The 25,914-nt window shown below is 41.0% G+C and overlaps 1 protein-coding gene across 6 annotated transcripts in view; it reads right to left on the bottom strand.

The window, feature by feature from the left end:
* Nucleotides 1–25,914, bottom strand: part of NAV2 (neuron navigator 2) — a 386,104-nt gene that overhangs the window by 104,917 nt on the left and 255,273 nt on the right. For 4 of the 6 annotated variants that reach the window (XM_077179507.1, XM_077179504.1, XM_077179505.1 and 1 more), the window contains 4 exons: nucleotides 25,845–25,913; nucleotides 22,822–22,979; nucleotides 4,049–5,153; nucleotides 1,537–1,649 (listed from right to left, as the gene is read on the bottom strand). In XM_077179507.1, coding sequence (XP_077035622.1) covers nucleotides 1,537–1,649; nucleotides 4,049–5,153; nucleotides 22,822–22,979; nucleotides 25,845–25,913 — 1,445 coding nt within the window. The remainder of the gene's footprint in view (nucleotides 1–1,536; nucleotides 1,650–4,048; nucleotides 5,154–22,821; nucleotides 22,980–25,844; nucleotide 25,914) is intronic. The other 2 variants (XM_077179509.1, XM_077179506.1) reach the window with 1 other exon arrangement.

Here is a 25,914-nt window from a genome sequence, read left to right as displayed (position 1 = left end):
TCTGCTTCCATTTTTCTCTACTTATGCTCTCTTCTGTTTTATATGTGCTTTTAAATCAACAGCATCAATAGCTGCTATGCAGGGAGAGAAGATATCTGTGCCTTATTTCTTATAATGCATTTGTGCTGAGGGACTGTTTTGTTTAGTTTGCTTTGTTTCCCCCAAGGCCCCTCCATGGATGCTGCTGTCTGGTCTGGCTGTGCACAGCTGAGGTTTGCATCTCCCTTGTTTGAGTTTTTCAGCTGTCTTCTGCCTCTGGATCCCAAAACTTACATATTCTAGTTGAGTAATAGTTTGTACTTACAAAACATCTGTCATTAGAGACTGAGTATCTTTTGTGATCTAGAAACACTTCTCAGTTTGCAGGCTGAAATACATCCAGCCCAGCCAATATGATGATTAAGAGGTAATGCTGAAAAAGTTTCAGCAGCTGGACACTGCATTTCTTACTTGCAACTCTCATATTTAAATATGAACCCAAAAACGTTCTCAGGGATTTTACCCCTTGTGCTTTTTACGTACTTAATCCACCTATGTGTAAATCGTACACACAGGTAGGTTCACTTAGGCATTCCTGCAGCCCTTTTCCTCTCCAGTGGCTCTGCCTCTCACCTTTGCCATCAGCACACAGGTAGTATTGATAGAATTTGCAATGCAGCATGAAATGAATCTCATTGTGAAACTTTCAGCCACATCACTTTTCCAAGGAGGGCATTCAGTTTCAAACCCCACATTAAACTGGGGGACACCAAGACTAAGTAGATGGAAAAAAAAAAAAAACCTGAGAGATTCTACAGATGAGATATCCTGCAATAGCACACAGTAAGCAAAGTCATAGATATTGCTGAAATGGGCATAGGAGATCAGACTGTGACTTTAAAAATACATTTTAGACCACATTAGTAGAATCTAGTATATTCTAACCAAATATGGTTGCTGAAAATCACTTTGTTATATCGGTAAGCTTAATTTATTTTTCTAACTAGCATATACTTACAGTAGCAGGAATTCTAGATACATATACCAGGTACTTTCTAATTTAGACTACTCATATTCTAGCCACAACCTGCTTCAGCTTCTGTATGCTGGGCAGTTGGATTTTGGTGCCCTATTGGTGCAAAGGTTGTTTCTCAAATTCATCAGATTCATATGAGTGATAGTAAGATTCCTCCAAATCAAAACATCAAGGAAATGAACACAGTCTGTTCTATAAGCTCTGAAATGAAGTTTTTAAAACCAGACAATGCATATGAAATGCTTGAGAATGCTTAGGATCCTTATAGTAGTTTAAGCCTAATAAATGCTGCACATCTCATTAAGCAGGCAGAATTCCTGGTGATTTCAAGAAATTTGGGGAGCACACCTGTGCTGAACTTAAGCATCTAGAGTTCAAAGTATTGACACCCAGTTCACTGCTGAAGAGCTGACAGAAATAGAGTTATTAAGAATGAAAGCAGTAGGAATAAATCAACTTGCTCTAGCCCATTCATGTTTAACCAGACCACAGTCAGTAATGGGTCATGCTGCAAGACTTACCTGAGAGGTCCTCGAGGGCAGGCTGGGCAGTTTTGACATAAAGAGCAGAATCCATGCTGACCCCTCCTGTGCTGGCCTCGGCTGTTACGTTCCCTTCATTGTCTGTCTGAGATCTGGAAAGCAAAACAAAACAGGGATGTGCAGCCACTCTCCATCCAAAGTACCTCAAGGATAACAACGAGTGCACCTGCCCTCAGCCACTCTGTCCCACTCTCCAGAACACACCAGCAGACTGGTTTTACATAATTCATTAGTCCCATGTTGAATTATGTCCTAGAAATGGAAACAAGCACTCAGCTGTAAAAAATAAAAAATTCATAGTCGAAGATAGGCTTCACAGCTCATCAGATGGAGTCTCTTAAAACACTTGGATTTCCAGATGTATCTTAATTATCAATAACATCAGTTGTTGTAGCTAATCTGATCCTCTCCAATAAAGCCTGTATTTCATGAAGATAAAGCAGGGAGCATCATGTATTGCATGAAGACAAAGCATGTGATGTCATGTTACACTCCTGCTAGGTTCTCTTCAACATCACTTCCATGTTAAGAGAAATGACTGGGCAAAACCAACTTCAAACTCCAATTTATTGTCTGATGTTATGGCTGCCAGGTAATGAAAGGTGATCTAAGGATCTACTGTCAGATTTGACTAAGATACTGTGACTCATTTCACTGTACAAGTTGTGCTGTGTTGTGCTCACAGAGCCACACCAACAGGCAGCTGGAAGTTCTCCTGCCCCAAGGGTAAGTGCTGCTGTAAAAAAGTAAAAAGACACAGTGGGGAATTACTATTGCAGTGCTCTGAATTTCACCTGACTCTTGTAGCAGGATGCTGTGCCTGGAGTGGGGGTAAACCAACTGGAACCATGCCCTGTTTACAGAGTTGTCTGGGGCAGAAGGAGAAGGGGCCTTTTGCTGCTTTTGGTGTTGAACAACGCTGAAACCAGCCTGACTCACCAAGGCCAGAGCTCAGCCTCCCCACAGGGAGGGGAAGATGGGGCAGACCTGGTAAAGCACCTGAGAAAGGAACCAGCAGTGACACCACTGATAACTGGGGATGCTGGGCTGGCACAGCTGGCCAGGACACACATGGCTGATGTCACTTTGTACTAGAAAAGGCCAGGACACACATGGCTGATGTCACTTTGTACTAGAAAAGGCCAATCCCACTCTTTATTGGCAGGGTCTTCTAACACACCCCTCCTTGGAGTGTGTGCAGAGTCCTCCTGGAGTGGGGACATCCTGCAGGGTGAGCAAAAGAGATGTGCTCACATTGGTATGGGTGAATAACATCAATCTCCACTGAATAATTGCTTTTAATATAACTTCAACATCATTGCTTTGATATTGATTCAAAAATAGTTAATTATACTATACTAGTAATCATGGCTGCCTGTACTGTGTAGCAAACAATTCTGATTGAAAACTATTAGTCTAATCATTATCAAAATAAATAATTTATTCTCATATAAATATATCTGGTTTGCCATCCTTAATCCTACGGGACAGTTGAGTTATATGAAGTTAAATTACATCTATATAATCCTTCAGACATGAACAAAGTTGACAAAGTCTGGTGCTATCAGTTTTTGTGAAAATCCATGAATTGCCTACACTCTTGAAGCAAGAGGCATCTCCATGATTTAGCATTTACCTTGCTGCTTCTACCCACTGGAAGTGTCCAGAATGCCCCTCCTGAGCACCCCAGTCCTGCAGCCCCCAGGGATGTGTCCTGTGGGCCCTGATGAAGGAGGGATGATGAGGAGGACTCCATCTTATCAGAGGGTTAATTAATTACCTTATCATTCTTTATCATATTATTCTATACTATATTACACTTTATTACATTACATCTAAGCTGAATCTGCCAAGCACTCACTTGGCACACACCTGCACTGCACCACACTGAAGGCTAATTAATCACTTTATCAGAAGGCTAATTAATTACTTTATCATACTTTATCATATTATTCTATACTATATTATACTTTATTACATTACATCTAAGCTGAATCTGCCAAGCACTCAACCCTGCACACAACTGCACTGCACTGAAGGCTAATTAATCACTTTATCAGAAGGCTAATTACTTTATAATACTATATTATTCTATGTAATAGAGTAACATAGTATTATAAATACTTTTTAATATTCTGTGTTACTCTATATAATACTATATTACACTGCATTACGTTACACCTAAGCTGAATCTGCCAAGCACTCATTCTGCACTCACCTGCTCACACTGCCCAGAATCTCGTGGCTGTCACCCACAGTCCCCCCCCACACACACACACACACACACCTGGCCCTGACAGGCCAAGGGAACAGAACACCATCACTGTGGGTGAACAATCTCCATGTTGCATTCTGCTGTGGCACAAACACGGGCACAGCAAATGAGATAAGAACTGTTTTCCCATCAAGAGGATGCGAATCCCAGAAACCCTTGGGAAGAACTGTGCCTTAGCTTCTCCGTGTGAGGAGGAGCGTGGTGGCGGCGCCGTACCTGTACATGAAGGGCGCGACGGTGGCGGTGTTGGGGTGGCTGTATTGCTGCTGGGGCTGAGGTAGCTGCACGCTCACGGTGTTGCTGCCCGTGGTGTGCGTGCTCACCGCGGGCCCGTTCACGGCCTGGCTGCTGCTGCTGCCGTGCAGGCCCCCCGCGCCCTTCCCCTCGGAGGAAGCCAGGCTGGAGGAGGAGCTGGAATGACGGCTGTCCAGCTGGGACTTCTGATGCGAGAGCCCCGAGCCGGCCTTCCCGCCACGGCTCCTCTCGCCTTCCTTGGCAGGAACAGGGGCACTTGAGGATTTCCCTGTGGTGTTTTTCATTCCTGGTTTTGGTATTCCGCTGTGAGAAGGGGCAGAGGCCTCCTTCTTGGCACTGTTCAGCTTCCCTCCTTTGGGGATAAAGCTTGCGATCTTGGAGGACTTTTTTGGCATCTCTGTTGTTGTTAGTGCTGTCTGTTCTTCTTTAGGTTCCTCCTTCAGCTCCAGCTTCTCCGTGATGGATGTTCTCTTTGTAATGTCTTTACTTTTATCCTTTTCTTTCTCTTTTTGTTTCTCTTTCTCCTTCTCACTACCCTTTGGAGAACTTTTCTTATTAGTCAGTGCGCGGCTGAAAGTCCTTTGTGCGATTCCCTTGAGTGCAATTTTGGGGCTGCTGGACATGGATCCCGGGTTGTTCACATTCTGGCTGGTGGCATCGATCTCTTCGCTCTCCTCAAAGCTGAGAAGCGCCTCCAGCTTTTCACAGCTGTTGTCCCGAGAGCCCGGACACTCCGGCGTTGTCCCGGACACTCCTGCTTTGGAGCCCCCCTTGCTGTTGAAGAGTTTTAGTTTTTCCAGCATGGATTTCTGACTGTTGGGAGGTGCTTTGGTGATTTCCGAGGGAGGCTTTGGAGGCTCCACTGCCGGCTGCTTCACGGATAGCATGGAAGACGTCGCTGTGTGCTTGGCACTGAGGGACTTGCTGCGCCAAGGTTTAATAGCAGAGCTGGGCTGAGGGATGGCTGAGGAGTTATTGCAAGGAACAGCACTCCCGCAGCTTTGAACTGAGGATGAGACATTTTCATTCATTCCTGTGGGCTGGGAGGCTGTGCTGTCTGCAGGCTCTGGAAAAAAAACACAGAAAACAACCCAATAAATCAACATGGTAGTACCTGGTATTAGAGCTACTGTGAGATTCTGTCTGTAATGAAACATCAAGAATTTCACACCGATAACATTAAAAAGACACATCAGTATTTTCAATATCAGTGAAACCCAGAGAAAATAAAAGCCAGCTTTCTTTTCCTACCCAGCAGAGCAGCAATGAGCTCCTACTGTATAATTTACATTTACTTGCTGTTTCAAGAAAAAGAAGGAAGAAAAGGAATCTCTTCCAATTCAAACCAAAATGTGTTCTGCAATGTGCTCTCCCTTATTAAGTCCACAATACGTTTTCATTAGCAAGAACAGAGCACTATTTTGTAACTAAGGGTTCCCTCTGTTTTTGGCAAAATACTCGCTGTCCAAGTTTGATTCTTAGAAAAACCTCAAACATAAAAAAATGCAGGAGTAAGGAAAAAAAAGTAAAACTAAAATCCTTTCAGTTATTAGGGGTGGGGGTGGTAATATCTTCACAATGCAAAGGTAGAAGAAAACTCCACGTACAAAAATAAAACCAATTGTACCCTTTTGTAAAGAACCTAAATTAAGTACTACTACATATCCTAATACAGCTGTAAGAGAAACTTGTGGCAGTTACTGTACAGCCCTCCCCCACAGAGAAAACAAATCCATTATTTAGTTAGTTTCTTCTAATGTCATTTGTTCTTATTAAGAAATTAGTTCCGAGCCTAAAGAGAGCTTGAAAAATCACACTCACCTACCAGTGGCCACTTCTCCTCTGAACCAGTTCCTCTTTGCAGAGTTTCCCTTTTGGAGATGTTACTCTCTCAATTATCACAAATATGTTTTCTGTTAAACTGCTCATGTTTCCAATTAAATTTTGTCATCTGTGTCTGTTCGCCTGCCCAGCAGCCTGCTGGGGATTAACGGCTCTTACCTATATTTCCCTGCCCTCTAGCACGAAAGTAAACTGTGTACAGAGCTGCATTTTTTTAATTCAAAAATCAACAGCAGTGGAGAGCGTGCGTTCTCGGCAGCAGGAGCAGCCCTGTGAATCCAGCCCTGTAAATCACGAGCTGCTGCAGCCACACAGGGACTGTTTTACTTCACTTTCAGTTGCTCAGTGAAGATACGGCTCTGTTAACCTCCCTCCTCTGATCCAAACCAGATCTACTGAAGATTTCAGTCACATACATCTTCCTGACTTAGCACAGAATTGAGTTTCTAACAATATTGGAGACTCCTTAATAATATACTCAGCCATTTCACATGGTTATGGACGAAGTGGAATAGCAGGAACTAATGGTACTTTTAAAACTATTACTGAAGACAGAAGGTTTCCAGGACTCTTAACCAGGAACTATTTGCTAGTCCTTTTCCTATGGCCAAGTACCCACATGGAGCTGGAAGGAATCAGGAGCTGGATTACAGACACAGACAGGACTTACACTGCTTTTAAACTTGTGCCAGCCTGCTGACTTCCAGGGCATTGCTCCTGTTTGACAGAGAAGGAAAATCAAGCCACCAAATATCTCAAACATTGATATCTGGCTTATTGCTGCTCTACTCAAGCCTGCTGAATCCAACCCAATGTGTTAAGGAGGACCAGAAAGATAACGGCACAGGAGTCAGAGAATCATTAAGGTTGGAAAAGACAACCAAGATCGAGTCCAACCATTAACACCAGACAGCCAAGCCCACCACTAACCACATCCCTAAGCACCACACCTACACCTTTCTCTGAGCCCTTCCAGGGATTCCACCACTGTGGGAGGAGTCCCCGTGAGCTCCAGTGTGAGCAGCAGCAGTGACCTGACACAGTGCCCTGACACAGAGAGGAAGGAAGGTGACAACCTCTTCACAAGCTGCCAGCAGAGCTCCTCACTCTGCTTTCAGAAGCTGCACCACTGCTCTTTCCTTCGTGCCTCTTACCATACACTGCTTCTTTGTTTTTGTTTTCATTTCCTGAAGTCCTCCTGCTCATCACAGTCTACTTCCCATCCCCACACCGCACCAGGCTCCTTTTGCACACTCAGAACAAGCAAGCCTTTGTCTCAGCCTGCCTTCCACAGAAGACGTCCAGCACTGAAGTGAAAGCTTCATGAAAATCCCAACTGTGCATATTGTACAGTTAATTTGTATAGATTATTTTTTTAAATAGTAATAGCCCATCTCAATATTGAGATATTGCCATAGGAACTGGAGATTGACGGTACTTTCAACACTAAGTTTTTTAACCCACATCTTCTGGCCTCATCATGCTAAACAAATCTCAGCACATAGAACAGCCATGCCCAGAAATCATCATAGCTGTCTGGGATTCATGAACATGCCTAGGATGGATTTACAACCAGGCCCTGGGAGGGACCCAATGCTCTGAGCAATATGGGCAGGGAAGCCTTCGCTTGCTCAGAAAAACAGGACTGGGGCAATAGAAGGGTGACAAAATAAAAATGACCAGTAAGGGTTGTGTCAATAAAGTAGAAGAGCTGGTTGTACACCCTGCTAGTACAACATATTCTCACACAGGTACTTCACAACAGTTTGAGAACAATACAGGAAACGTGTGTTTGGGATGGACAAAGCCAGCCTGCATTCCCCAGCACTCAGAGCCTACACAGAGTCACTCACCTGAGACAGGAGGGACCTGAGAGCCAGGTCCATAACCTGGCTGAGAAACCTGACCCTGTTTCAGACACTGAGCTGGCTGTTGGGTCACTGCACAGCAGCAGAGGCCACCACATCCAAACAGGGCTCTGACCAGCTCCACAACGTTCTTCTGGAAGTGAATGGAAGGGGTTGCTTGACTTGGGACCTCAACTACATCCTAACAGCACAGATGAGTGCTCCAGTTCACAGACCTCAGGGAAAAGACGCTTGGCTTGGATCAAGTGAAATGGCTTGCTTTCCAAATCCCAATGCATTGCTCAAAATTTATTTCCCAGCAAAATCCAGAACTTCTCAATTTCTCCTTTTTTTGTAATTATTTTTTAATGTTTTCAGGAAATCTTTTTATTTTTTTATTTATGTTTGGTCACTGACTAAAATATGTTTTTCCCAGTTTATTTGTTTATAAACACAACGCTCTCTTTGTCCCAACACCCCCACATCCACCCTCCTGTCTGGAAGTGAATTTTGCTTCTGTTGCCAGTGGCGTAGGAGGAGCACAGAGCAGCTCCATTTACAAACATGTCAGAGAAACCAGAATTAGGACAATACTATGACTGTAACATCAAAAAAAATAGAATATATTGCAACAGTAATGTAATTTTCAGAGTTTCTACTTAACGTTCACTTTCCACAAAGTGAATTCTGTGAATACTGGATGCTATGCACCTGAAATGAATAAAAAATATTCACAAAGCCTACAGTTAAGCAGCAACACTTTGAGAAAGGAAAGAAGGTACTTTCTTACACAGCTGCAGTGGATTTTGATTTGTACTTGGGTCAAACACAGTGAAATTAGAAATTGAACATCCTCAAGTGATTTATTACATTGCACCACACACAGTTACTGCAAGAAATTAAAGGTTCACCCTGAAACACATGAAAAATTGCTCCAGCTTAAGAAAACTTCAGTTTTTGAGACTCTCTGTTTCTTCCTTATGAACAAGCGCTGGCTCTTTTACTCCTCTGGCCAAGTTTGGTAAGCAAAAGGAATTCTGCTGCCAGAATGCAGCTTCAAATGCTGGGTTTCCTAATGAAGCAGCAACATCAATTCGTGGAGCACACATCAGCATGCAGAGGGGAAAGTTTTATTCAGCATAGCATAGACCCTTCTTTCATGAAAAGGGGAGCAGGTTTCATGCATTCAGTTAATAAGCTTATTATTTCCCATGTGTTCCTTTGTGAGGGAGGTATTTTCTTTCTTCAGCAACCTGCATTAACTAAAACTGACTATAAAAGAAATGTTTTCAAACTCAAGCTACAGTCTACAATAAATAATGATCACTTTCCTCTTTTCAAAGTCAAATCTTGGCCTGAAATCTATTTTGTTCCTAGTATTCCTGTTAAAAAAGATGTTGGTGGTCCAGTTCCAATGCCAATACACACTGCAGCATGGGTAAATCTGATTTCAGCTGCTCCTGCAAAGACTGAGCTGCATCTGCAAACCCACCCGTGTGTGAAGAAGAAAAAAAAAAGAATCGGAAAGCTTATGATTTAATTCTTCCACAGAAGTCTTTGAGAGCTTATGTTATAATAAGGTCAGGAGAAAATATATGCAATTTCCCATCATTTGTCATGTTCACTCTAAGTAAGTGGACTTTGATTTGCTATAACTGAAAACTTTCAAAATCCATCATTATAAGCATGAAAGGCAACACACAGACAAAGGATGTTCTCATAGTTACTCTCCTTAGGAGGGTCAAGAACTTAAAAGCATTTTTTACCCATTTTTGAATGAACAAACTTTTATTTTTTATTTCACAACTATGGGAAAAGTTCTAATGAAGAGAAATATCTTTTAGTGCAGCCCATAGATTAGATAACAGCTGTGAAAGTAAATCCACAACCAGATTCTAATTTAGGAAATAAAAGCAGCTCTGCTCTATGACATTGCAGCGTCAGAACTGCAGAAACCACTGTGGCAGTTTCATCATATCCCAGCTAGAAGAATAAATGGTGAATCTTGACCCTTCCCATCCACCCACCAGAAGATTCTCCTTTAAAGCACTATACATAAAGCCCTACAGAGAAGAACTTCTTAGCTGAGTTGTTCTCTTCTCCAATGACCATTTATCAAACCCTCTAAGTATGGAAATGTCTGCATTCCTGCCAGGAGCCAACTGTAAAAATCCCAATCTTTCCATAACCCAAACCACAAGCAGGTAGAGCAGAACATTCCCAACAAGAGCAACCTGGCACTCAGTCCCTCCTCAAAATAAGCACAACTCTTGTGGCCCACAGAAATTTCCATTTCCATTGCAACACTGGGAGACCTGCAGCTGGCTGAGCTACCATCAAGGGGTGGGCATGGCCTCCACCCACAGGATGACTGAAGCTTTCTGTTCTCTCTTCTATTCTGCACCACAAAAAAACCCAACAGAAATTATCTTTTTAAAGCAGAGATTGCCAGATAGGGAAATTCTGCATAACCCGAGAAAAACCTGAATAGGGAATATTTTTGCTTTGCTGAGGATGAAACCTTAGAATCATAGCTGGAACTATATTGGAAGAGACCTTAAAGATCATCTCCCTGCCATGGGCAGGAGCACCTTCCACTAGACCAGGATGCTCAGGACCCTTTCTAACTGAGCAGAATTGTTTCCTTCAACTTCTGCCCACTGATTTTCCCTTCAACTGTGACTGAATTCACTGTAACACAACAGAAAAATTACCTTTACTCTGTGACATTTTTCTTCCCTTCCATCATATCTACTTCTCCAATCCCAGTGCTGTAAGCTGTGTAACTTCAACAGCAGTTCCAGGCATTCACAGAAATATGTTCTATCCCTGAAAGCCCTCACCAAAGCCCAGGGATATGTCAGAAACTCAGCTCCCACGTTTCTGCCAAGCTGCCTCCATTCACACAGAGCTCCAGCACATGGAACAAGGGTTCTGCTGTTGGCTGGCTCACTTAGCCAAGACTCAGCATTTTTGCTGAGGTGAGGGGAAATGAAACTGGAGCACAGGCAGCCCCTTTTCTCATTGTCTCGCCATAACCAACTAAGACATTTGAATTCCTTGTTGTTTTTGTTTAGCTACTGTAAAATTCAAAATGCTGTTGACATGAATGCCTAAAAAAGGTTGGAGGGACCTCTGTTGAGCACATACCAGTTAGATGATCACAAAAATAACGAAACCAAGTTTACTGTGCCATTCAAAACAAGTTGCACGCTCCATTTTATACTAGACAAACACCATTCTTGTTCATTCTTCTCCATTTCCTTCTATTTGTACAATTTAATCCCCCAAGACATCTCATAACAGACTTATTTAAAAGCATTAATGAATTCCAGGCAGGAAGCTGTTACTGAGTCTTTCATTAGACTTTATACTTCAAGAGGACTATATGTACACTTAGCAACCTTGCTCTGACACATCTCTCCTGCAGGTTGTATGAAATTGGCACTGTGAAAATCAGTGGGCTGGGAACTGCAGTCAGGAAATATTGCCCATTTGTATCAAAACCAAATGACAGACACATACTGCAATTTATGGTGGGGTCTTCTTCCTTTCTGCTCTCTGCTGCCAGCCACAGATTCTTCAGGAATATTTGGTTATGGATGAGGAACAGGCAAAAGGCTCAGCAGAGAAGCCACAAATGGAAGGGCCCAGGGAGGCTGAAAGTGCTCCTACCCAAGGAGAAGGGGCTTCTACAGAGGTGGTAGAAACATGCTGGCATTTGGGGAAGTCTGGGATGTAGCACCACTGCTCTTTGCTTTCCCACGATTTAATAGTGAACCTTTGTTTCCATGGCTGCTTTTCTGGCACACTGCACCCAACAATAAATTTATGAGAAATTGTAAATATTTATTTTAAAAGGAAACATATAGGCACTACAGAGGCCATGAAATGCTGGACCAGCTCTTCAGCTGGTATAAATTAACATGGTTCCACCACCTCCAACGCAGCCATGCAGATGTACACTGGGCAAGAAGCAGCTTCTCAAGGTTAAATTTTACTTCAAAGCTCAGGATCTTTATCCTCATGAACTGTACTGTTAAGAACATGTCACTGCCTAGTATTTTTAGGGTATTTTTTTCCCTGAAACTTTGTTTAAATACATTTTTGCCTCATTTTATGTATTTCTAAAGCTTATACCAACTATGTTCTAAGTCCTGTGGTCTTGTAAAGCTCCACTTCAGCCATGATTAAGCCTACAGCCAGGCTTTGTCTTGGTAGAAGAAGACATATTTTTAAATGCCAGATTCAGCCAGCTGAACAGTTGTAAAATTAAGCACAAATATGATTCACTGCAGACTCCTATCTTGCCCTATACACATGCCATGCTGCTTGCTATTTCCTGTCTTTAAGCTGTTTGATGGGCACACACCCAACATAAATATGTCACTGAGGATTTACTGAGATGAGCCAATCTTTCAAAAGCATCTTTGATTAGAAAAGTGAAAGGGTGCAAACAATACCACAGGATACACATCTATCTCAGCTGGCCAAAGATGAGTATTTTGTTTGACACTAATGACTCTTACAAGGGTCACCTTCTGACACAAGGCAGGAGCCTTATCTCAGAGGAATTTCTCAGCCTTAATACGTTTGGTAAACTGGAGAAATAAACTTGAGACACTAAGACTTCATTCACGGAGGCTGAATGAAGAGGTGTGTGCTGAGAAAGAAGAAATTGAATGCCTAAATCTAAAAGGTCAAACAACAACTGTGCAACTCCACTGCAGCAAAAGGAGTCGCAGCAGAATGCAGCTGCACACTCCATAATGTGGAATACAAATGTCACTCAGAAATGTAAAGGAATACTAAAGGAATACAAATGTCACTCAGAAATGCTTTAGGAGCATCACATATGGAATCAGAGGTTTTGAGAATCATAGAATAGAAGACATAGAACTTAACTACTCCATGCTGTTCGGCAGCAAAATAAGGCATCAGGTGGAGTGCTGTGTCCAGCTCCAGCACCCCTCTAAAAGAGACTAACAGACTGGAAAGGAGCCAGTAGAGACCCTCAAGACATAAAAGAGATTTATCACATTAAAGGGATTTATCACAAGGAACCTATAAGAAAAAGGATGGAGCAGTAAAGATAGCTTAGTCTAGAAGAGAAAAGGCTGAAGGGAGACATTTTAAGCCTTCAAATACATGAAGGCTCTTATAAACAGGACAGAGATCAAGGAAGAGCAAAAATATGCCTTATTTTTAGGCAGACAGAATGGTTTTAGATGTATGTTTTTAATAGCTACTTTAAAGACCAAATGGACACTGGAAGGGATACAGTTGAAGAGATGGTCACATTGCTGTCATGAGACATTTCAGAACAGACTTGTGAACACCTGTCAGCTGGCTGAATCTGGCATTTAGAAATATGTCCTCTTCTACCAAGACAAAGCCTGGCTGAAGGCTTAGTCATGGCTGAAGTGGAGCTTTACAAGACCACAGGACTTTGAACATAGTTGGTATAAGCTTTAGAAATTCATAAAACAATGAAGAAATTTTTCCTCCATGGATACAGTTGATTTTCCTTCAGAGCTGGAGCACAGACTCCCCATGTTCTTTACGGCAGCAATTCTACAAACATTTAGTGTAAGCTGCAAACTTGTGAAAATTTTAAGCAGAGTTCTTTAAACAGAGCTAAAGCCAGGAGCCATATCTGTACTTCAGAGTCGTGACTCAGCAAAAGAAAGTACCAGGTTCCTCAGCATATCAGATAACCTCACAGTCCTTCCTTTCTCTCTGTGTTTTTGTTTTTACTCTTGCATCATCAAATTCGTGGTCACTGTACTATATGCAAGGCAAAATAAATCACCCTGAGCATTTGGTAAATACTTGCAATGTATATTGTATTCATAAAAGTGGATAGGGTTACTCCAGCATCTGCTTTTGGTAATGCACACAGCAGAACAACAGAAATCACCCATTACTCTGGTAATGGATTTATTGAGACAAATCCTGTAAATTCATTTTACATGTCAGATTTACAGGGAAAACCCTTGGTCAATAAACCAGAGCATCTCTTGAATGCCAGCACAGAGGCAGCACCCTAAACACGAAGTAGAATATGATGTTTGCTTCATGTCTGACCTAAATGAAGAACTGAAACATTTTTACAGGGTAGGATGACTGAAATTTAAGTAATTATCACATTTTCACAGTGTTGAGAAACTCACATTTATTTCCCAGTGAAAATTTGAAAGTGTGGGCAAACTGGTTTCATATTTTATGGATTTATGCCTCTTTAAAATAGAAAATCTTTTCTACTTTTGCAACCCTTTTAATCTTAGTGAATTTTGCACACTCTTATCAAGTCATCATTTCAAAAGCAAATATAAGATTCATTCAACACTAGATTCATTTCTCAATAAATTATTAAATTCATTTCTAAAGAAAGAGAAAATAAAATAATAAAAAAATAATACTTCCCCCAAGATGGATATAGAACAAGAGTGAAAGTAACTGTTTCAAAATGTCAAAGAAAGGGAATTTTTTCTAAGCCTATAAGAACATAATTTTCAGTCATTAAGAAAGTTATAGCTACCCAAAATAATAAATAAGAAAAAATTAACTTACTGTTCTATGCTGCACAAGCCAATTGTTTCATTCTGTAAAATGAATTCCCACCTTTCTGACATCCATATACTGTTCATTCATAAGCACAGGGATCTTTCAATCTCAGGAACTCTACCTGTTTTTGCTAGTCTCAAGTGAACTGTTCAGATCTTTCTGCTGCTCCTGGTTTCCAAAGCTTTCCTCACTCCTGTCCCCAGTCCTTCCCAGCAGCCTCGCAGAGCTGGGCCCAGCACCAACCCACTGGCACAGCTAAAAACAGGCTCAGGGATGAGCTGGCAGCTGGTACCAAAAGGGTCAATGCCTTTTCAGTATCAACTGTAGTGCAAGAGAGTCCTCAGCTGGAAATCCTCAGCCTACAGAGGACATGGGTTGAGACACCAGGCTTAAAATTTCACATTTATAGCCTATCTGTGTGCCACTGGATCCTACAGTGACTCACTCATCAGGGAGCACTGCAAAAACTAACTATGGGTGTGTGTGGACTCTCCCTTCTACAGGGCATCAAGGACCTGAACACTTCAGCACTAGCCAGTCTTTGATTAGTAAAAGATGTAATTCAAAATATTAGACCTATTGTAACAATGGTTACGTAATACCAGAATCACAGGACAGTGGCTGGGTTGGAAGGGACCTGAATGATGATCCAGTCCCACCTCCTGCCATGGCTACACCTTCCACTATCCCCTTTTGTTCTCATATACAGCAAGATTTCTACTGTCATTACATTGCAAGGGTTCCATATGGCCAGAGTTTTGTGCCTACTTGATGTTTCTTGCAGGCAGCTCCTCCAGGCACTGACTCCTCCTTGTCCTCACAGCAGCCAAATGACTCCAGTTCCCCCTTGGCCAACCAATCCACTCTTTTATAACACTCTTATTATTGGCTACAGCTGCAGCCTGTTAACATCAGGCCTGCTCCTAATCTGAAATAATTGGCTCAGCTGCAACTTGTTAGGGGGTAAGATCCCTTTCTATACTACCTTTAAGTCCTATCCCTCTACAATTCCCCCTTTTTTATTATGGAGTTGCAGCATTTCTAGAAGGACATGTTCAAATAAATTAACATTATGACACATTCATATATTTCATTCAGAGCTAATAATCAGACAAATGTTCAGACAACATATTATGGTACAAATATATATGTATTTTTGAGTGTTGGTTCAGTTTTGCAGCTTTTCTCAGTTTATAAAGTACCTATCTTCAAAATCTTTTATACTCATATTTAACAAACACTAATAGCTGCAATTGATATATTTTACCAACAGTTTAGTATTCAAGTCCTTTTTACCTGAATCCACAGGGTCATATAGTTGAGTCCTATATCCCTGAATCCATGGGGTCATATAGCCAAGTCCTTTTACTCCCAAATCACGTCAGGGTCACCATTTGTTCTCATATATAGCAAGATTTCTATTGTCATTATATTACAAGGGTTCCATATGGCCAGAGTTTTGTACCTCCTTGATGTTTCTTGCAGGCAGCTCCTCCAGGCACTGACTCTTCCTTGCCCTCACAGCAGCCAACTGGCTCCAGTTCCCCCTTGGCCAACCAATCCACTCTTTTATAACACTCTTCTGATTGGCTACAGGTGTGACCTGTTAAAGTCAGGCCTGCTCCTAATCCTTAATAATTGGCTCAGCTGCAACTCTTTAGGGGGTAAGACTACTTTCTATACTACCTTTATTTACTTAACTTCTATCCCCCTAGACCCTTTTGCTCCAGGTCCCATTCAGCTTGGCCTTGAACCCTTCCAGGGATAGGGCAGCCACAGCAAAACCCTGTGCCAGTGCCTCACCACCCTCACAGGAAAACATTTCTTCCTAATATCTAATCTAAACCCACCTTCTGTCAGTTCCAAGTCACTCCCCCATTACCCTGTCACAAGCTGCCCTTGTCAAACAGCCTGTGGTAAAAAAAAAGAGTCTGTTCAGCCATCCCAGTGACCTTCTGCTAGCCCTAGGTCAGCTGGCTCCATGCCACAGGAATTGCATCCAACATCCCAGCTTCCATCCTGATAACTACCCCTGCACCTGAAGACATAAAAAGCCTTCTCTTTCCCATCCAGGCTGAATGCTTCTATAAATGGGTAGAAAAAAATTTTAAATGCCCTAAGACAAATTTCTATCATGCTCAGAGCTCTTTTTTCACCACTTCTGAGTTTTGTAGTTCTTATACTACTACTGGGTACAAAGGCAAAAGCCTGGGTTTTGTCTCTCTTTATAATTATTAATTTATTTGGAGCGGAAAAACTGCATGAGGTTAAACAGAATGTTTCCAGCAAGGAAGTTTGTGCAATGTCACTACATTATCCTTTACTTGGTACAGAAGCCAAATCCAATCATTCAGAACATCAAATATTTCATCTCATTTTACATAAAGCTACAAAAGAAGACTTGTCCTCCATTTTAATGTGCTTGAATGAAAGATTTTTCTTTCAGGTAAATTTTCCAGATCATTTATGTTGATCTTAAAGACAAAAGGGCTCAGTAATTTCTGAGCCAAAACTGGAACCTCAGTCTGAACACCAGCTCTGGGCAAATATTAATTTTTGACCCATTATGTCTGATTTAATCTCTTCCAATGGCTAAACACCCTCATTCTTAAAATTTCTATCCAATTTGTGGTCTTAATTGATCCAATATCAAATTCCTGGGAAATGGATACCCACACACTATCTGTTGAGATAAGGAAGAATTGTTATTGCTATAAATGTCACTGCAGGTATTTTGTAGGTAAAAAGGGAGCCTTGTAACCTTTCTTTTAGACAAAGAGCATAAATTAACCCTTCAAATACCAACCAGCAAAAGAGATTTTCCAAAGCTCTATTTAGGCAGAGCTCTTTCTGTTTTATCAGCATCCCCCTGTTTCAAAGCCCATTTGAATACTATGAATATCTCAGCCTTCAAGACATTACCCACACGAACTCTGAGTTTTCATCTCCTTATACACATTTCTCGCCTTGCTTTACATGAAGATGAGAGTTTTTCCTCTCAGTTGCTAAAGTAGCCCTTTTCAATTGAATCTGAGGGTTTGACATAATCCAAATCTGCCATTTTAAATGACCTTAAGCAATGCTGAGTTCAAGACAAGCTCAGTATCGCACAGAACCAAGTCCTGGGAGGGTATTGTCATGCATTTTTATATCAGTACAGGATTGAATATGAAACATTTTTATCATCAGGAGTAGAAATTCCAATGGCTCATTTCCAGATTTAGGATTTTCTACTCTTTCACAAGAGGGCATTTAGAGGAATAAATATGGATTTCCCAGTTGACATGAAGATACTGATTTAACTCTGAAGAGCCTTTCCTGCTGAAGCTCTGACAAGATCTGCCATGGCCTCTTGGACTGTGCCCTTGAACCTGGTGCCCTGGCCTCCTGAACCTGATAAATATAACTGCCTACACACATTTTTAGCACACATGTGGCATGTGTAACCATACACCAGTTTGCTCACTGCAGTGGGGCTGACATTTCCTTGCTAACATTTTACTGATGGCAGTCAGTCCTATTTTCATAACATGAAGTTAAAAAGAGGAAAGAAATTCCTTAACTGTCCTTCAAAATGCCTTAGTAACTCTTCCTATTTCAGTAGTTTACACTTAAGAAAAAATTTAGAAGGAAATAATATTTGTAGGCATCAAAATGTGGTAAGCAGTGTAGGTCACAAGAACCCTCTGGAGATATTTCTCCCAAGCTTCACCTGAAAGCAGGAGATGGGGATAGCCTGGGTAACCTGAGATGAGATTAGCCAGGGCCCTGTCAAGGCAAGTCCTAAATACTTCCAAGCAAGTGAAATCTGACCCCTTCTCTGGACAAACTTCTCATATTCTTCTTTATTCCTATTTCCAGACTTTTGATTTCCCCTAAAGGAATGTGTGCCCCTGGAACTGTCATCACACATCCTTGTGAACATAGTGACTACCCTTTACATATAAAAAGACATTTATTAAATACATACAGTGTTCCAAGTTAAAAAGGTTTACCCAAAATTTGAAAGAAATAAAATTAAAAAAAAGAAAAGAAATGAAATAAAATAAATAAAATAAAATAAAATAAAATAAAATAAAATAAAATAAAATAAAATAAAATAAAATAAAATAAAATAAAATGAGAGGAACACACACTTTTCTGATCTCCTGCCCATATGGACACTGCTATGAAAACAGTTATTTATTTCTTCTCACTATCTGAATCTGTAGGCATGTATTCTTGGGTTTTTTTTCCTTTTTCTGATCTAAGAGAAACCTGACATCAACCTACCTTCTTTATAAACCTGAGTAATAAACACTTCCTTTGATTTCAAGCAGAAATGGGCAAAGTCTGGTAATACGGTTTTTTTCTACTGAGATTTTATTTAACATTCAATCCACAGGAATACTGTAATTTTTCCCACAGATGTCTACTGCCCTCTGTAGGATTATTTTAAATAAAATATTAGGAACAAAGTAGAAGAAAAAAATTTTAAAAAAAGCATGTAAGCCTGTCACAGTACTGTATCACATCATCAACATGGTGGAGGTGGCTTATTAAGTTGATGTCTCTTACAGCTTCATAATTTCATTGATTTTACAGATATGTCACCAGTAATAAGTAGAATATTCCCATCCAACACCATCAGACTTTTGAGACTGCAAAATGCAAACTGAATGCCTGAAGAACAGTGGAGACAATGGGTATATGAGGGTGTTCAGAGCTACTCAAAAATCCCCACCATTTTGCAGAACTGCAGGCTGCTTTCAGAGCATGTCTCAAGAGACTCTCTACTGTGAGCAAGCAAAACACTGACATAAACTCAGGAGAAAACCTACTGTATCAAACTCTTTACTGAAGTTGTAGGTTTTGATATATTTAAGCTTCCTTCTTGATACCACCTAGGATGCAGTTCTGGTCCTCACTGCCATGGATAAAAAGTAGATTAATGTATGCTAAATTGCATATGGTTTTTTGCATTCCATTTGCAGATCAAATTTTGGCTGTATTTTATCTGGTGATCCTGTCAGCCAATTAGAAAGATGTGGTAATGAGGAACCTCAAATACTAACTGCACACAGGCATAGAAATGCAATGTTCATTTGCTTCTCTACATTCATTAGAAAAGTTTTTGATGACTTAGATGAGTTCAGTAGTGACATGGGAAGTGTCTGGTGCCTTCCATGCCATAGGAAACCTGTGTTGTTCAAGGACATTAAAGGACAAGGAAGTAAACCAAAGCTATTCCTACGTAAGCATGGGCTAAGTAATTCTGACAATTCAGAAGAGAATTGGCTCCAGTTGCATGAAGGGATTAGGAGGACATAAAAAACCCCAAAACCCACAAGCCTAACTGCTCAATTCCCCACAAAACAAAAAATGCAATTAAGACTTCAATGGCATTTTTCTTTAAAAAAAACCCTGCAACACCAATTACACATATAAAAATATCCTCTCTGGAATGTAACTGCAATTATAAATGGCTAATCACTGTGACAATAAATAAAAAAACATACTACAGCACGTTATCATTTTATGATGTGAGGAATGAGGGTCCTGAAATTCCTGTGAGTTCAGGTAAATTCCCTATAAGAGAGGAATTTTGCACATAAACTGAGGCTCAAAGAAGGACCTCAAAGAAGGAACCAGGTGTCTGAGTGATCCTTACTAGAGGACACTTATCTCTTCTCTATGTATTGAAAGTGGTGTCAGACAGCATGTGGAGACTGAGAAAAATAAAATACTGAGGACACAAGGTCAGCTGTGGGGAAGAGAAGATTTGCATCTCTTCCCATGTTCCTTTGCTAAGAGCACGTGTGCACCTCACGTCAAACACATGCATCCATCCAAGAGCTTCATCTCTTTCTGCAGTGGTGCAATAACTTTTGAAATTACACAAATCCTTTCCCCAAGTTTTCTAGGAAATCAGTGGTCTCATCAGTAACTGATTTACAGAATCTTGTGAATAATCTGGGTTATTTATTTCCCAGTAGCTGGCTGTTCTTCCATGCTCCATTTGCTGTCCTTTTCCTTTCTGATGCTTTCTGTTTCAATTAATGCACTTTCATCGCCACAAGACACAGACCATTTACTAACAAGACAATTTGCATTTGGAGGGAAAGGCCACAGATTAATAAAAGCTAAAAATTACAACCTACCTTCTGTAAGAAATGATTTAAACATTCAAACACTGAAGGCCACCTTCTATCACAAGGTGACCAATCATGCCAAAAGAAGCTGATTTTTATTTTTGCCATTTCCTTCCTCAAAAACACAACAGAGCAGGTACTGGGTAAAGAGATGAAAACTTACCAAACCTGGCACACAGCACAGTCATGTAAGTCTCATTTTCTTAGGCAAAACACAGGATATGGGTCAGAAAACCTGAATTGTCCTAGCACTTTGACAATAAACTTTGCCTGGCAATGTTACAATTAACTTCAAAATAAGCCAAAATTTTGTCCAACCAATTGCTTTTGTTTCTCATGGATGCAGGCCAACTTTGTGTCATGATTATACTTTTAAGAAAAGTTCAAGTTCAACTTTACATAAGTTTTTTTTTTAAGACCATAATTTATGACTGGAAATTTTGACCCGAGCAAAATTCTGAGTAGTTAATGCAACTTATGTAGATTGTCATCCTAAGAGCCAGCCTTGTTTCCTTTAGTCATTTGTAACATTTGTAGGAAGCAGTTCATCTCATTGCTTCTTCAGCAACCAGTTTATCTTTCTCAGGAGATGAATTATAGTGAGGAATGAGGGTTCCCAGAACTGACTGTCTAAAAGCAGTTGATATTTAAGTTAGTTGACAAATTATTGTTATTTCTCTGTATGCATAAGGATTTCTCTCTTTCTTTTTCTTTTCTGAAGACCAAAACCAGTACTTTACCTTCCTTATTTAGTAATCTTGGTTAACTGAGAAAACAGCTAAAATAGATGGAAGTCCTCTCCAGCCTGCAGCATAACCTCACACATCCTATATGGAGCAGGGATCATCAAGGGATCATCACCAACCCATGTGCAGGACAAAACAAATCCCACTCACCTCTCCCCACTCCAGTGCTTAGGGGACATGAGCAGAAAAATATTCACAAGAAGGACAAAGAAAGAGGCTGGGAAGATATTACACAGGAAAACAAGGTTTCTACTGCTCACACTAGAACCTGTTAGCTTGTTCTTTGAACTGAAAGCAAGACTTAATTCAGATGTAGAGACAACTATTACATGCTGATGTTACAGTTAAACCATTACTGTTTACACAGTGTACCATCCTAAAAGAGTACACATTGATTTACCAAGGTAGAATATTGCTAAACTATTTGCTTATTATGCTAATATATTAATCTGTAATATAATTATATTAGACAGAGGTGAATTTTATTTTTCTGTTGTACAAAACATGATCAGGGTGCTTCAGAATGTCCCTGGAGAATGCTGGGGGTCCTCTGCTGCCACCATAACTTTTTTGGGGTAACATTCCAAAACCTACTGACACGCAGCCCTCGGATAACAATTTCCAGAGAAGGAAGAGCAGAGTTTCCTGGAAAGAACCAAGCATGAGAACTACAGAGAAGCTGACCCAGACCAGTGCCTTTCCCTGGAGCAAAATGCTCATTACAGTTTATCAGAACCTCTGCACGGCCAGCGAGGAGACTTGAGCCTGAAGGCTGCCACTGTCAAGTGAGTGCAAGGAGCCTGTGCTGAGGCCCAGAGCTGGCTCCTCTTTGTCAGCAGAATGACTTTGGGAATGTGGGGTTTGCTGCCAGCCCATGCTGACAATCTGACTGTGCCAGGCTGGAGAGATGTGCTCAGTTCTCACCAGCCACAGCCCCCAGCCCCACTCTGAGCTACAAACTGAGGCTAATGAATGCTGGCAGATCACTGAATTAGTGAATGGACACAAAGTCAGTAAATGTCATTCAAAAAAGCTCTGCTTCACACACAGCATGGCTCTGAGTGTTCCTGATGTGCTGAAGTGATGAACATCACTTCACTGCAACGTTTATAAAACATAACATGTTCCTGCCTTCACACACAACACTAGATGATTCCTGAAATTAGATTGGAATTGTGTAATTTTGTCTCTTACAGGATGGTCCACAACAGCAATGGAAATGAAAGCAAATTGTACTATTTATCATATAAAAACTTTGCAGAAATCTTCAGTGGTCATTTTTCATTCTTGTCAAACTAATCATCAAAATGCCTTGTTTTATGATTAATTCCTTCCCCCTTATCTGTGCTTGAAGCAAAATGAAAAAAACACGGTTCACCAGTGCCAGGACATTTTAAAGTTATTTTTTGGACGTACCTTCAGGCCAGCAAGTCACAACTTCAGATATATTAAAGGAGGACTATACTTTTTTCAAGAAGAGACAGCTGGCTTTTGGATTATAGATGTCATCTTTACAACACACAACTCTGAGACAGTCTGAAATCCAATTCCCTCCGAATTGAAGCCATCGTTAGGGAAAATCCAAATTGTTCATTGCTTACCTTTGTCATTGCCACTTGTTGGGGTGGGAGGGAGAAGGCCAGGCTTGGATTTGTCATAGTTGTTAAAGCTCTGGCTGCGTCGGTTGTTGGCACTGATGGAACCACGAGCTTTGGCCTCGCTGCCCGCAGCGGACACCCTCATGGTGGGACCTGGAAGTCTGGTGGAAGAATTTACAGCAGGTTTAAACACAGGTAAAAAGCAGTCCTGGGCAAGAAACTACGGGACACCATGCATAAGCTGAAAATGAAAGTATCAACAGCACAAGTGTAGGCTCATAGGGGTGTTTCTACTTCCGCCAAGAACAAATCAAAGGATCATCTTAGATGAAAACTGTATGTCAAACAAGCTGCAGTCTGAAGTGTTTTACACCAGAAAAAAAGCCCTGAGACAAAATCAACAGTCACCTGCCATAAGTCTGGTAATGAGAAACAGTTGCAGGTAAATTCAGAGGAGCAAGACTAAGTGAGACATTACTGTTCTTAAACCAGACTGCCGGACACTTCATCACATGCTGGCCACATAAAAGCTACCCTTATTTCAGAAAAAACAATGAGATGGAACTTGGCAGCCTTTTTCCTTCTAGAGAAGCACATCACATCTCTGCCCTGACAACTACAAAGCTCAGCAGCCAAGCCCAGCAAGACTTTAACCCGATTTAATTATTTGAGCCCATATAAATCACACAAAGCTTCAGTACCCTCTCCTAGAGTAACCACATTATCAGTGAGCTGGTATTAGCCTCTGGTTTAAACTGGGCATCTGCCTCTTCCAGCATTTTCTTACCATAGCCTGTACTTACCAGATTAAGCTGATTAACTAGGAAAAAAAAAATGTAGTTATTCTGAAGTAAGTCAACAAACTTTTATGCTTTTCAGGCAAAAAGGAAGGTGGAAGACTTCTTTAAAAAGCCTGATAGAATCAGGAAAGCCACTGGCATCACATCTCAGAACACTTCAAAGCCAACATTCACACACAGAATCTTTTTAAAGCTTCTTCATGTAAAATACAAAAATCTATTCAAATAACTTGTGCCAATAATAAAGCAAAAGGAAGAACTCCCAGTTGTCAGAGAAAGTGGGGATGCAACTGGCCAAATCACCATTGTGCCTCTAGAAGAAGGAAGAGAAGCCAGGAAGGAACCTGGCAGGGCTTCCTAAATAAACTGATTTATCCAGGACCAGTGAAGAAATAGGAAATATGAAAAGAAACACGGAGAAAAAGCCAAAATGTCAGCAGCTGCATGCACATGCTTTCAAAGCTCAAAAGAGTCTAAGACATGAGGGCATCATTCAAATACAAACCCAAAAATTAATTTACAAGCTCAAAGCACCACAGATTCAGCACAGCACATCATGGTTCTGAGGTTGACTTTTAGACCAGTTTCTCAAATTCTCCAGCTTTTTCCAGCACTGGGGGGTGCTAAAAAGTTGTCCATACTCATCATTGCAGCAAAGGGTCCATGAGAAAACCCCAAAGGGGCTTCATCCACTGCAGAGGAGACCGCAGGGGAAGAAGCTGAGGGCAACCAGTGACAAATAAAACTTTTTGAGAAAGTCACCAAGACAAGGAAGTTCATGAAAAGTTCATTTTGTTTGACAGAAAACTAGCTAGGTTTTCTACAAGGTACCTCAGCCCGAAGCTGCCACCCAGTTTTGAAACACTGAGCATGGGGCACCCACCCCAGGATGGCTGCAAGGGCCCCAGTATGGGAGAGGAGCTTTCCAGCAGCAGGGAAGGGACAAGCTTCCTCTAGGGATGGATGAGAAAAGGCTCCCTACACATATCCACACAGGTTTTGCAAAGCTGTCACATTTTAAAGTAAACAAAGCTCCTCAAACCGTGTGACCACTTAGGAAGTGACAAGTTTTCCATCTGAGGCAGTATTGTCACTGCCAATAAAAACACACAAGGAATAAAAAACCTAGGTGCCAAAAGCACTCTTGAAGATATCCTTTCTCTTAGACTTTTTCCCCCCACCCTGTAGTTTAACTAACTGCTTTTAAGCCCCTGCTTTTGGTATTAGGTCAGGATACTTCACTGCAGTGTCTGTGAAATCTAAGGAAAAAATCAGGTTCAGGGAGACACTTCTGAGAGAAGGTACTGAGCTTGGAGAACAAACTCTTTTACTACTCTTCAGCACCTCTGTTAAGCAAATATGAACTGTCAAGCCATAATTAAGATCAAGGGAGATCATGAAAAGGAAATGTGAAACTTTAACAGGGATTACTCTGCAGAGGTTCACTGTAAGCATATAAGAAATAAGATGTGGGAAATAAATCTAAATTATACAGCAGAAAAAACAATCTATACAAACTGAATAAAGATCATAAGCTATAGCTCAGAAGCTTAGCAAAAATGATATGGTATAATTTACCAATGTAAAACTATATTCTAGTCAAACCTTTACATATAACAGTAAAATAACAAGATTATTACCCAGATTAATAACCACAGCAACCCTTGGGATCACTGAGATGAGATGGACAGATGAACTGGCATGCAAATCATGCTGGGATCCAGGGAGAAAAGGGACTGAAGTGCCCCTGATTCCCTTCCAGGGAGGTCACAGGAGCTGGGTGTGAGAGCACTGGGGACAGCAGGGGCTCTGATCAGCAAGAGCCACACAGTGCTGCTGGGGCTCACAGCATGCAGGTGACACTCTCCTCACCAGGAAGAGATCTTCAAGGTCATTTCCAATCCAAAACATTCTGTGACTCTATGATTTCAATAATGCAGGTCAAAATATAATTGACACAGTGGGGCAAGAACTCCCAGAACCATGTTTTGTTCTCAAAAGCAAAAGCTCCTAAGAACAAAAAAAAATCAAATTATTTCCTTCAGGGCCAAAATGCATTCCACACCTCAAAAAAAAAAAAATTAAAAAAAAAATCCTAAAACTTTCCCATTTCAGCCGTTTGTAAAGGCCTAGTTACAAACTGTGTTTCACAGGAACCCTAAACATGCACCCAGAAATATTGCAAAAGGATTATTCATGCTTTGCAGAAGATGAAGAAATGCTAACCTAGAAGACCTTTTCTGACCAAGAGTGAATCGGATGATTTTGCTTTGAGATGAGTCCCTGGGAGATGCAC

Source organism: Agelaius phoeniceus, chromosome 6, assembly GCF_051311805.1.
Source record: "Agelaius phoeniceus isolate bAgePho1 chromosome 6, bAgePho1.hap1, whole genome shotgun sequence".
Taxonomy (NCBI): Eukaryota; Metazoa; Chordata; class Aves; order Passeriformes; family Icteridae; genus Agelaius; species Agelaius phoeniceus.
The sequence above is the reverse complement of the archived record's forward strand: the minus strand, read 5'-3'. Positions and strand labels throughout refer to the sequence as shown.